At 47.5% G+C, this 11492-nt stretch overlaps 1 protein-coding gene across 1 annotated transcript; it reads left to right on the top strand.

The window, feature by feature from the left end:
* Positions 1-7735: 7735 nt before the first annotated feature.
* LOC117840372 (protein PHLOEM PROTEIN 2-LIKE A10) lies at positions 7736-9519 on the top strand. The gene has a single exon (XM_034720881.2). It carries the CDS (start codon positions 7859-7861, stop codon positions 8972-8974), a length of 1116 nt encoding a protein of 371 aa, XP_034576772.1. The 5' UTR covers positions 7736-7858; the 3' UTR covers positions 8975-9519.
* The last annotated feature ends 1973 nt before the right edge of the window (positions 9520-11492 follow it).

The following is an 11492-nucleotide window of genomic DNA, read 5'->3' as shown; positions in this document are numbered from 1 at the left end:
TCGCATATGTGTATTGAACATAAAAGTAAAGGTTGCATAGGATCAAATTGTGATCAAGGACACGACTTGCCTTCCTAAACTTGCTCTTACTGCTCAAATTCTTCAAAGCCTTGCTCTTCGAATCCCTCAAACTGCGATCATTCTATGAGCATCAAACAAGTACATACAAGCAAACAAATGACTAAAATAAGAAAACAATACACCAAACAGTAGCAATAGAGCAAACAAGATCATAAAACCAGTCTATGCATCAACACGAACTCATAGGTGCAAGAATTGCTTAAAACGGATTTAAAAATCTAAAGATATAAGCTACACAAGGTTCAGGGGCTTAACTGCGAGAAAACTAAACTTTTAGGGGCTAAACTTAAAGAAACCGAGAGCTAAAACCTAATTAAACAATAAATAGAAGGTCTAACACGTAAAAGAGTAGATCTAGGATGGCGGGTGAGATTTTATAAAAGTAGAGGTCTAAATAGAAGAAAAGGACTTAGATTTAATTATTTTTAAACTGCGGCACGATTTAGATGTAAAAACTAGAAAAGACGGGTGCTCTTAAGGAAAAGAGGCATGGCTAACTCGAGGTTGACTGGTACATTGGCCAGTTGACTCCGGTCAGATTGGATCGGATCCGCTCGAAGCGGATCGGACGGCTTGCGGTTGCGGCGGCGCGCGGGCAGCGAAGAACACGGCAGCGAGCGGCAGTGCGCAGGGGACCTCGCCGGAATCAAGCGTAGCTCGAGCGGCGGTTCATTGGTTTTGATAGGGATTAGTTCAAGGCGAAGCTAGGGTTACGATGAACCGTTCTAGGCGGTTCTTGCGGCGGCTGAGGCAACGAAGGCAAAAGGTGACGCGGCGGGGCGGCTCGGCGGAGAAGCTTAACCACGGCGAGCTCGTACGCACAAAGGAATGCTCGAAAGTGCGTTAGGTCTGCACTAGAGGCTTCCTGACCTTGCAGCAAAGTTCCTGGGGGTCTTCTTGGCATCGGGATGGCAGCGATGGTGGAGATCGAGCGTGGCGGCCCGGCGGCTAGGGTTTGAGCTCAAGCGGCGACGCTGGGGCTCAAAGGCGAGGGCTCTAAGGTTTTGGTGACAGCGGCTCGAGGTGGCGGCACAGTTTATAAAGACCGAGGGTGCGGCCTTGGAGTATGGGCCAAGCCGAGGCAGACGCGGGGGCAGCCGGGACTCGAGCTCGAGTCCGGCTCGGGTGCGGCGCGGGGGAAGGAATAATGGGTGGGGGCCACCCGTAAGCGAGACGGGTGCTAGAGTGGGCCGGCACGAAGGAAGCAGGCTGCTGCTGGGCTAGCCTACTAGCTGGTGAGCGAGCCGGGTCGACGTTGCTGGCTAGCGCTGGCTCGCTTCTGCGAGCTAGGCCGAAAGAAGGAGCGGGCCAAAAGGAGAAGGAGAAAAGAGAAAGAAAGAAGAAAGGTTTTCCTATTGTTTTAAAAGGGATTCAAACATGAGCTCAAACACAAATTTGAACTCAACACTCAAAGAGAAATGCACCAGCAAGAATGCAGTAACGAAAGCCTATGATTTCATTAACTTATTTTGGAAAAGATTTAAATGCCTAATAAAATAAATGCATCCTTAGGAAAACCTTAAGTCCTTAAGCACAAGCAATTAAATTGTAGAAATGTCTAATAAATTTTATTAAGTTGTAAAAGTTTGAAAATTAGGGTGTTACAAAGATCAAGCGGAGATTTGGAAAGTCATTAAAGATCAATCTCATCCCGAAGCAGCTGACGTACTAAGCCCACGTACAAGTGAAAATAAGACTTGAAAGCACTAAAGAAGACTTGGGGACGAAGCAGGACATGAGATGGCAAAAGAAAGGCCCTGGCCGATCGGCCTGGGGGTTTCCTTTGCCCCTCACCTTTCAATTTTTGCCACGCGCTCTCTGGACTATAAATACCCCGAAAAATCCATCAAGCCCGATATCCAAGATGACGTACTCGACGTGAAGCAGCAGAGAAGCAGAAGGAGCTTAAGGGACACCTCTCAGGAGAGCCGAGGGCCGTGCAATTGCCGGGGACTAGCGTAGAAGAACCTCTGCCGGCGTGATCACCCTGCGAGGAAGATCACGCTGGAGTTCTGGAGCTAGGAGTCATTAAGAGCAAGGTAGGATCCCGATGGTGATCTTGTGTTGTACAATCATTCATGGTGAAGTAATAGATGTGCTCATGTGCTTAGCGATCTAAGTATCTCTTTTGATGGTTTTATGCTGTATCAAGTTTGCTTGCTTTTCAATGTATGAATCGATGATAGATTGCCTAGGGTATTCTTGTGGTCGTGGTGACCAGATTTGCATGTCTGATCTTACGATGAGTATGACATGTTCTTATGATCATGTCCTTAACCTGCTTGTGCTGATAGAGGTGATCGTGATAGGATCTTTCTTGTGTAAGATGGGGGATTTCGGGATCCGGACCGGAGGTGTAGATTTAAAGATGCTTTTTACTAAGATCATATATGTGTTGCTTTACTATCCATGCTCAGAATTAAAACATATGCATAGTCTAGGTTGCTCTAGATTGGTTACCCTTGCTCTATCTGTTATCTCTCTGTACATGCTTAGTAGATTGGACCTGAATATCACATAAACACCAAGTTAATACTAACAATACTAGTTGAAGTAGATCTTGTGCTATAAGTTTCACGGATTGATAAACCTTGGGGGAATACTCTGACGGAAGAGCTACAACTGATTCGGACGCTTGCAGTTCACAACTTGGCGTGCTAAGAGCCGTCAACAATAGGAGCACCCTTGAAAGTCAAGGCCAATTGATCCACACCACGGAACCATGATATCATGGTCGCTAGAGCCAACTGGATCGTTCAATGATCTTGTTCTAGATGGTGGTGATTAAAACTAGCTCCATATAAATGATACTTATATATGGGAAAAAATGATACCAAATGGTACTGAAACTATGATCAAACAATTGGAATATCTCCATTGTCAAGTACAGGTTACTATATAAAATATATTTATATATTATATTCATAATTATACTTGTTTTAATATATTTTTGTGCAAGTTTTTTGAAACACGTGCTTGCCGCACGTGCATGTTACTAGTGAAAGGAATATGACCTATGATCACTTTCGCATCAAGGTTGATCCACGATCGCGCTCGGGCATGGAGTTTGGTCGACCCGAGGGAGCTCGATCGGTTGGTAGGTGGCTCCTAAGTTCCGGCTCCCGACTTCCATCGAGACAACGAGGACACGAGGATGACCACCTGCCCACCAGCCTAGGATCACACTCTGGCGTTGCACTCAGTATTCACAAACACTCTTGGAATGCAATTTGCCACTCTAGCCGATCGACACCATTGGAGATATCCTGTGTCGACCGTTTGAGCGTTTTTCGGATGAGATAGTTTTTTAAAGAGTAATTTGGTTATTTTTCCTAAATAAATAACACTTCAAGAAGGCACATGATGGCTTTAGAGCTCATGTTCCAACATTTCATCAATCCTCAAAAATTACCTCAACATGATGGTTGCCTTTCGGAAACACACGTTCTGCGGGTAATCTTTCACAACGAGGCAGTGCACCAATCTCCTCGCAATATTCACAGGGTTGGTGATCTCTAAGGACAATATTCTGTAGGATGGGAGCTCACCCTATCACAGCCTTTATAAACACCATTTGCTGCTCCATTGGACTAAAGCCAGTGACCTAGAGCCTTTTCAGTAACCACTCCTTTTGGAGCGTGAACTCGGCCACCTTCCATGAAGGATTTGTTCTTTCACCAAAAAACCTTTCTTCTTAGCTCCGTATCCACAATGCATGGATCTTCCCATATCTCAGTGTCAAACATCTCAATAGATGGCGTAGCTTCAAGGAGAACCATCATCCAAATGTCATGCAAAGATAGCGTCTTTAGTTTGTTGAATGCAATGCAGAGTTGCTTTCCTTCCGGTTGGATCTAAAGCTTTTCTCCTTGAAAGTTCAGTGTAAGGTTTTGTATAGATGCGGTATCACTTAGAACCTCATTTAACATAAATCCTTTGTAACTAATTGTTGTAGCACAAAAGAGGCAGGTTCCTTAAGGGACGGGACAGCACCAAGTGATGGGGGCATTTGGACAAATCCAACCATCCCAACAAAGCCGCTCCAGTTTTGGAAGGGAGACCACCTCAACTGTTCCCAATAAGCATAGGCAGAGTTAAGCACATTAAGTTTCAAGTATGGTGCATTTATCTTTCACACCAAGAGCCCCCTTGCATCACAATTGGAGAGATAAAGATGTCGCGGTTGATTGCAACACATAAATTAGAAGTTGTGTATGTTATATAATGAGAGCTTTGTGAGGCAATTAAGCACACTTGGATAGGCACTGAAAAAGCTATCCACGGAATGAGCTTCCTCAAGCATTTCTTTAACATAGCAGTCATTAGCATCATTCTCATCAACAATAGCAAGGTCTAAATCTCTTACGGTCCTCATGTTTATTGCTTTCACTAATTAAAGGGCTAATGGCATCTGAGTAATTTTTGATCAAATAGAACTTAAGTTTCAACCTTGAGATGGTAACTCCGCATCAGTTTGAAGCCAAGAAGCTCCTGATTGCTTGGGTCAGTATGCCATTGTAGCATCCACGTGTTCAACTTCGATCGGTTTTGGGCGTGGGGCAGGTAAGAAATCTTTGACATCAATGGTGAGCTCATGGAGCAACCATGGTAGATGCTTCCACCGATTTGACAAAACACTTGTCCTTGCAGCTATAGTTATGTTGACTCTCCCCTAGACGGGAGGGGCGACTCCACGTCCCACCGCTAGGCCCCCCGCAAAGGCCCTCCCCTAGCCGTCGCCGCCGGCCCGCGACAGGCCTGAAGCTCGTGAGGTCTCCTCCTCCTTCCTTCCCATTTCCTGCAAAAATCTAGCTCCTCCTCCATCTCCTCTGCATGCTTGGCTGCTCCAGTCTTCTTGTGGTTGGTAGATCCGGTGTCGTGAGGTCCAGATCTACCTTCTCATGGCCAGTCTGGAGCCATGAGGCCCAGACGGGTACTTCGCCGGTGCTACTGGTGGAGCTGTCAGCCGGAGCCGCTAACGGCGTCGTCAGACGTGCTCGCACCGTCATGGTCCTCCCTGCAACGTGCTGCAGATGGGCTGTGGGAGGACGTACGGTGGAGTGCAGGTCATGGCTTGGCTCCCCTTCATTAGATCTTGGTGGCGGCCAAGATCTGGCCCATCTACTTGGAGGCTTGGGGCTGCACCGCCACAACATCCATGGTCCCTCCAATGCGTGCTCACCGTCTCAAGTTGGTTCTCCATTTGGTTGGCGTGGTGATTGCGTGAATCAATCTGCTCATCATTGAGGAAGGCTGAGGTGCGTCCATGGTGGTCGTTCCTATGTGTCTCATCTCGATGAGGAGTGGTTCAAAGTTTCGTCAGAGTTGGCACCTTTGACTCCGAATGCCGTGCAACAAAAGTGTTGCGCTTGATGTGCGGGGGTGCTGCTGCACCTCATACAGCCCGGTGTTTCCGTGAAGCTTGCTCCCAACCTGGATATCCTCTGCCATTGGAGCATGCTTTGTCTCATGTTGCTAGCGACCTTGCAGCGAAAGCGTCGCGTCTGGTGCGTGGGAAGGTTTGCAAACCTTCGCATGGTCAGCCACTTGGCATCATCAGGAGCTGCAGTTTCCTTCTCCCAGTGGCCATGGTCTCATCTTGTGAGGTCATTGGGTTCATCCGTGGTTCGCTGTGTGCCCGCTTCTGGCGCCTCTGCTTTGTCGTTGTGCTCCTTGTTGGTGGTGTCATCAAATCAAATGCCAGGTGCGCCTATAGTAGCCGGCCATCCCTTCTTTGAGGCTTCCTTCCATTGAAGGGCGTTGGATGGCGGTAGGTGGGGACTTGGATGTGCTGCGAAAGGTGCTACCTCTAGCTTGAAGGGAGAACAGTGTGTCCAGTGATGTTGTGGCCGGTGTGCTCACTCCACTCTTAGTCTCATTTCTGTTGTGGCGGTCCCTCTTTCCGTATGGACTTCCTCCGTCCTTTGGACGCTTTAAGGGTAGCAACAGAGAGGCGTAGCTACGAGGGGTGGTGGGTAGCACTTTGGTCTCATCGAAGCTAGCAAGTGCGCTGCTCAGTTGTAGTGCCCATGGGGAATGCCAGCTCAATTTTTGACATGTGCAAGTCTTAGTCTCTATCCTCGTGTCTTGTATCTCTTTGGGAGTGTGTCTCTTTCTTTCTCTGTTGTACTTGTTGCGTTGTGCTCGCAACTTCTGTTGTAATCCGTGGATGTGCTGTAACAAACTTGCCGGCCTCCGACCTGGTCTTTGAATGAACGTTCAGGTGGGCGTGCTCCGGCTCTCGTTGCTCCTTTAAAAAAAATGTTGACTCTCCCCAACATAGAGATTAGAATATCATCAGTAAGGATGCTGAGTTGATCTTCATCATCGTTCTGACTGTGTCCGTTATTGTGCTCCATGATGAGTAATCCCGCAGGCCAAAAGCACACATAAAGGTATAATGTAATTATAAAAAACCCTAATAAGCTCAAGATTATAATTGTAAACGACCGAGGCCCTCGGAAGTAACTCCCGAATATTGGACGGTACTCAATGATCGAGTTTATTTATGAAGGTGCGATTTGCCCCCCCCCCCTCCTAAACAGTGTAAAAATCATCTAGTTCGACTCAAAAATTATTCCGAAATCGAGTCATACACTACAAGGTTCCAAATATTCCATGGCAAATATGATAGAGCTCTCTTCCTTCTCTACGCCCCCTTCAGAACACAGCAATACCTGGTGGGTACTCGCCGTCGGTGAAGGGCGGCGCGCCGGCGTCGCTCGGCCAGCCCCCAACCGGTGCCGTCAGGAAAGGAGGCCACGAGAGAGACTCCGGGGAGGCGGCGGTGTTTTGTTCGTATTTGGACGCTGATTTCTGGCTTGACTCTGGGGAATAGGGATCATGGGCTTCTCATGTACAAGTTTTCAACCCATTTACTGAAGTTGGGCTGGCCCATTTCAGTTGCAAAATATAGCATCCCTCCACTGCATGGAAAACTGTTCCACATGATATGCAATTTGAGTGATGCAGAGACTGCGTGCAAAATTAAGGTGAAAATGACGGCGGCATGGAAAACGTTTCGTACAATTTGCAATTTAAATGGTGCATGTAACAGTTAACCACTGTTCTAATTTTCCTTTTGCCTGAGAGCCGGCTACCCCGAGCTTTGCTTTGCAAATTATATTAACCCGCAAAATAAATAGACGAGCTATCAGATAAAAAACAGAAATGACATTAGCAAAATGTGGAAGTAAACATAAAATAAGTGAATATCCTATACTAAGTACGCTATTAGTACATGATTTCGCGATAACCTTCAAACTTAACTCGTGTGGCGAATACCCCTCCATTAACCTTCAAACTTAACATGATTTTTAAGTTCTATAAATGATACATCTAACTTTTAAGACAAACAGAACACCTGCTAAAGCTACAATGGTTTCTCTCTAGAGCATCAGCCTATCTTTCACCACTTCAAGTTCAAACCTGTATCTGCCGCGAAATTTCATCTCAAAGTCCTTGACATTTGAATCCGCCGCACTCGTCATATTTAATTTGAGCCCACCTTGAAAACCCGGATAAAAGACGTGCGCTAAATTACGTGACGCGCACGAACTTATCCGAACAACCGAACCGGCTCGGCTTCTCACACAACAGTTCCTGGATTCCACACGGTGCCTGAATCACATTCCCAGTTGACCCCATCGCCATTATCTGCGGTGCGGCCGCGCACCCCCAGAGAAAACTAACCCGCCACGCTACGCTCACCGCGCCACCGTCCCACGCGGCGTCCCCCACCAACCCCTATCCTCCGCGACCGGGGCGGCCGCCGCGGATGGACCGCCTCGTCGCCTTCTCCCGGCGCCGCCGCCGCTGGATCCTCATCGCGGCGGCGGGCGCGGCGGCGGCCGTCGGCGCGTACAAGATCTACCACCACCCGGCCGTCGCGGCGCGGCGGCGGCGCCTCGTGCGCCTCGCCGCGGCGGTCGCTGCCTTCGCCGACGCCGCCGCCTCGTCCGCGGACGCCGCGGCGCTGGTAGCTTCCGACCTCGCCGACTTCGTCCGGTCCGACGCGGATGAGGTCCCCCGCAGCGTCAGGCAGCTGGCCAAGCTCGCCGCCTCCCCCGAGGTCTCCGCCACCGTCTCCTCCCTGTCGGAGGCGGTGGCCTCCGGGGTACTTCGCGGCGCGGGATCCTCTAGCGCCGCCCCCGGGTCCGCCGGCGCCGTGGCCCTCTCCGATCGCCTCGTGGACAAGCTCTTCTCCGAATCCGGTGAGCGGCTTGCGTCCGCGGTCGCCGGGAGCTTCGCCCGCCATCTCGTGCTCGCCTTCTACTCCGCCCCGTCTGCACCGGGGGAGTCGTCCTCCCCGACGATGTGGGTCAACGTGGTCGCCACTGGAAAGTGCCGGAAAGCAATTAGCAATTGGGTTGAGGTCTTCGTGGGTACAGCTGTGAGGGAGTTCATTGACAAGACCATCCATATCAACACCTACGAGCAGCTCTTCGAAGGGCTCACCAATCCGAAACATGATGCCAAGGTCAAGGAATTGCTTGTTTCGGTGTGCAATGGGGCAGTCGAGACTCTGGTGAAGACCACTCACCATGTCCTGTACAAGACCGGTGATAAATTGGATGGCAGTGGCAATGGAAATGGAAATGCTGGAGGTGGGGAAGGATGGGTGGAGACAGTGTCGAGCACGTTGGCAGTTCCTAGCAACAGGAAGTTTGTTCTTGATGTTACTGGGAGAGTGACATTTGAGACAGTAAGGTCATTTCTGGAGTTTGTTCTTTGGAAGCTACAAGACGGGGCTAGGAAGGGTGGAGACACTGTGGTTGATAATGGGCTGCGTGTCGTGAGGTATATGAGCGATAAGTCGATGGTTATTGCTACGATCTGCATTACATTGTGCTTGCATGTGTTGAATGGGACTAGGCTCTTGGTAACCGCTTGAGGGTGTGTTATGATAGCTTGGGGGTTGTTCAACTTGCATGATCTAGCACATTGTTTGTATAAAACTGTAGGTAATCATATTGAAACTGTAAACACAAATACGAAGAAGAGTGGAAGAAGATGAATTGTGCTGCAAGGTTCTGGTGTACTACCTACCTGCTGGCAACCGAATTGATGGTTTGAGATTGGTTTAGCACAGGGATATTGAGAGAATGGTTGTTCTGTTGTACTACCTGTTGGCAACTGAATTAGCAGGATTATTTGGCATTTAGATGTGTGGTATGCTTTGAAAATTCTTTTATCAGTGTAACATCACTGGTGTATCACGGGGATTTCCAGCGTCTCCAGATCAATTGGCATTTGGATGTGCCATATGCTTTAAGATTTTCTTAGTCAGTGTAACGTCACTGGTGTCATGGGGATTTCCAGTCGCTCCACTAAATTGTGTGCTTTTGTACCTCTTGTCATCTATGTGTATAGCTGAGCTTGCCTTCTCACAACATTATTGAACTGTGCAAAATCTAAAATTTGGTTCCTATGATTTAATTACTTTACTCACCAGCATATATTTATTCTGTTGGTTGATGAAATGGTACCTTATTCATCTTAATCTTGATTCTTGAGGCATTCGCAAATCCTAGTCATACCATTTTGTTGATCTTGATACTGTTTTATGCAACAGTTACATATGCTGGTCACCTAAGTCATCATATATTCCAATATAGAATCTGGTGACTTGATTGCGTATTGTGTGTTCAGTTGTTACACATGTGTATACAGAGGCTGTGGTTAATTTATTGGAGCCAGTTCAACACTTTTAGAGTCTCTCCCTTTAATTTGCTAAAGTAAACATATGTTACTATTTTCTATACTTATTGATATGGATTTTCACCACCTTGTTTTAGATCAAGATTGCAACTGTTTAGAGTTTCATTCTTTCTCATGGCATTTCCCTTTGGATATGACCTGAAGGTGATGAAAGGAAATAAAAATGTACTTTGCATAAATCAGCAGTGTGGCCATTTTGTACATCTTACCCGAGGCATCCCTTGTTAGTGTAGCTGGTCAATGATCTTTCATGATCACTCTGCAACAGCTCATAGCTTTAAGATTCATTAATCTCATAACTAAGCTAATGCGATACTATGATGTGATCTATGGCAATCTGGCATTCAGTTCTATCTCTTAAGTATGCTTTTAGACATTCATTGGTGGTTGTATTCTGTTGATATGCGACTGTGTTTCAAAGATTAGTGTAGTTTGTAGGATCTGATGAGTTTTTCATTGTTTAGGGCCCTTTTTACTTTCTCATATGAATCATATGGCCTAACGGTAACGAAAACGAATTTTCTGTGTATGATCCAGTAAAGTTTGCCGAGGCCTCTTTGTACCCTTGTCAGTGCATGAGAAAGTTAAACGTGTTCATTCATCTTGCCTGTTTTCTCTGCCAAATATGGGAACTCTGCATCGCATCTGTGATCCACAACATCTTTGTGAAAGTCTGGAGTTCTGCTTCGAGCTGTAACCAGGTTGGCTTGAACGTTTGTGGCCTAAGAAATCAAGAAGGTCGCTTCACTATGTTTATTCTGAACAAGATTTGAACTTACAGAGTAAATCCCAGAAAGTCCAGACTCCGGACCAGATTGGTAGTTTGGTGCGGGAGCTGCGTGTGGTATGTCTTAGCCTAGCCGCTGGGTCAAGTTCAGGGTGAAGTTGTGAATTGTGATTCGCTCCTACTCGACAGCCTTTGCTCCATTCCAAATTCTGAAGATTTGTTTCGCCGGCCGCAGGTTGTTGGCTCGCCGGGCTGACGCGGGCGGACCTCTGTCAGCTGTTTTCAGCACAGAATTCGCCGGACCAAAAAAGTGGTCACACGAACGAATTCTCAGGTCGTGTGTTTTGCTGGCCCATGAAGGTGGTGATGAAGAGAGTCCCGCCCGCGTCGGCCCATCCCATATTTCCGCTCCCTCGGGAGTCCCTCAAGCACGGCAACAGCACAAGAGAGAGACACACAGCAGCAAACAATTAAACAAACACCCACACACAAAGCGCGAGAGGAGGAAAAGGGAAGAAAGCTGTAAAAAGGTGTGCGGCACCCCGACAAAGAAAGAGAGAAGGGGCCCGTTAAATCTGCGGACCCGCTTGCGGGCCAGGCTTAATTTAAGGCCATCCATTTCAGATATTTTCATGGGCCTCCCAAAAGGCAATAGGCCCGGTTCTGGTCAGAAGCTTTTTTTTTTTGAAAACTAACTGGTCAGAAGCTTTAGAGGCTTAGCACCCCACCACCACACTGTCATGGGCGATCAAGCACTTCCGATGGAAAGGCTCGCATGGTCGCACGCATGAGCTCCAAAACTCGTCATCTAAATTACTACCTCCACTCTAAAATATTTGACGCTCGGAAAAGTAATAAATTTGTTCTTAAATTAATTCGCTCGCCCTAAATTTAACATATTAAAACATGGAGGGAGTATACGCGAATATTAGCTACCACCTGATCCTTCATCCCACATGATAGT

Source organism: Setaria viridis, chromosome 9 (assembly GCF_005286985.2).
Source record: "Setaria viridis chromosome 9, Setaria_viridis_v4.0, whole genome shotgun sequence".
NCBI lineage: Eukaryota > Viridiplantae > Streptophyta > Magnoliopsida > Poales > Poaceae > Setaria > Setaria viridis.
This window is presented reverse-complemented; position numbering and strand designations above follow the sequence as displayed.

Excerpts from the sequence above, each read along its gene's own strand:
- LOC117840372 (XM_034720881.2), top strand. The coding sequence starts at position 7,859 with ATGGACCGCCTCGTCGCCTTCTCCCGGCGCCGCCGCCGCTGGATCCTC.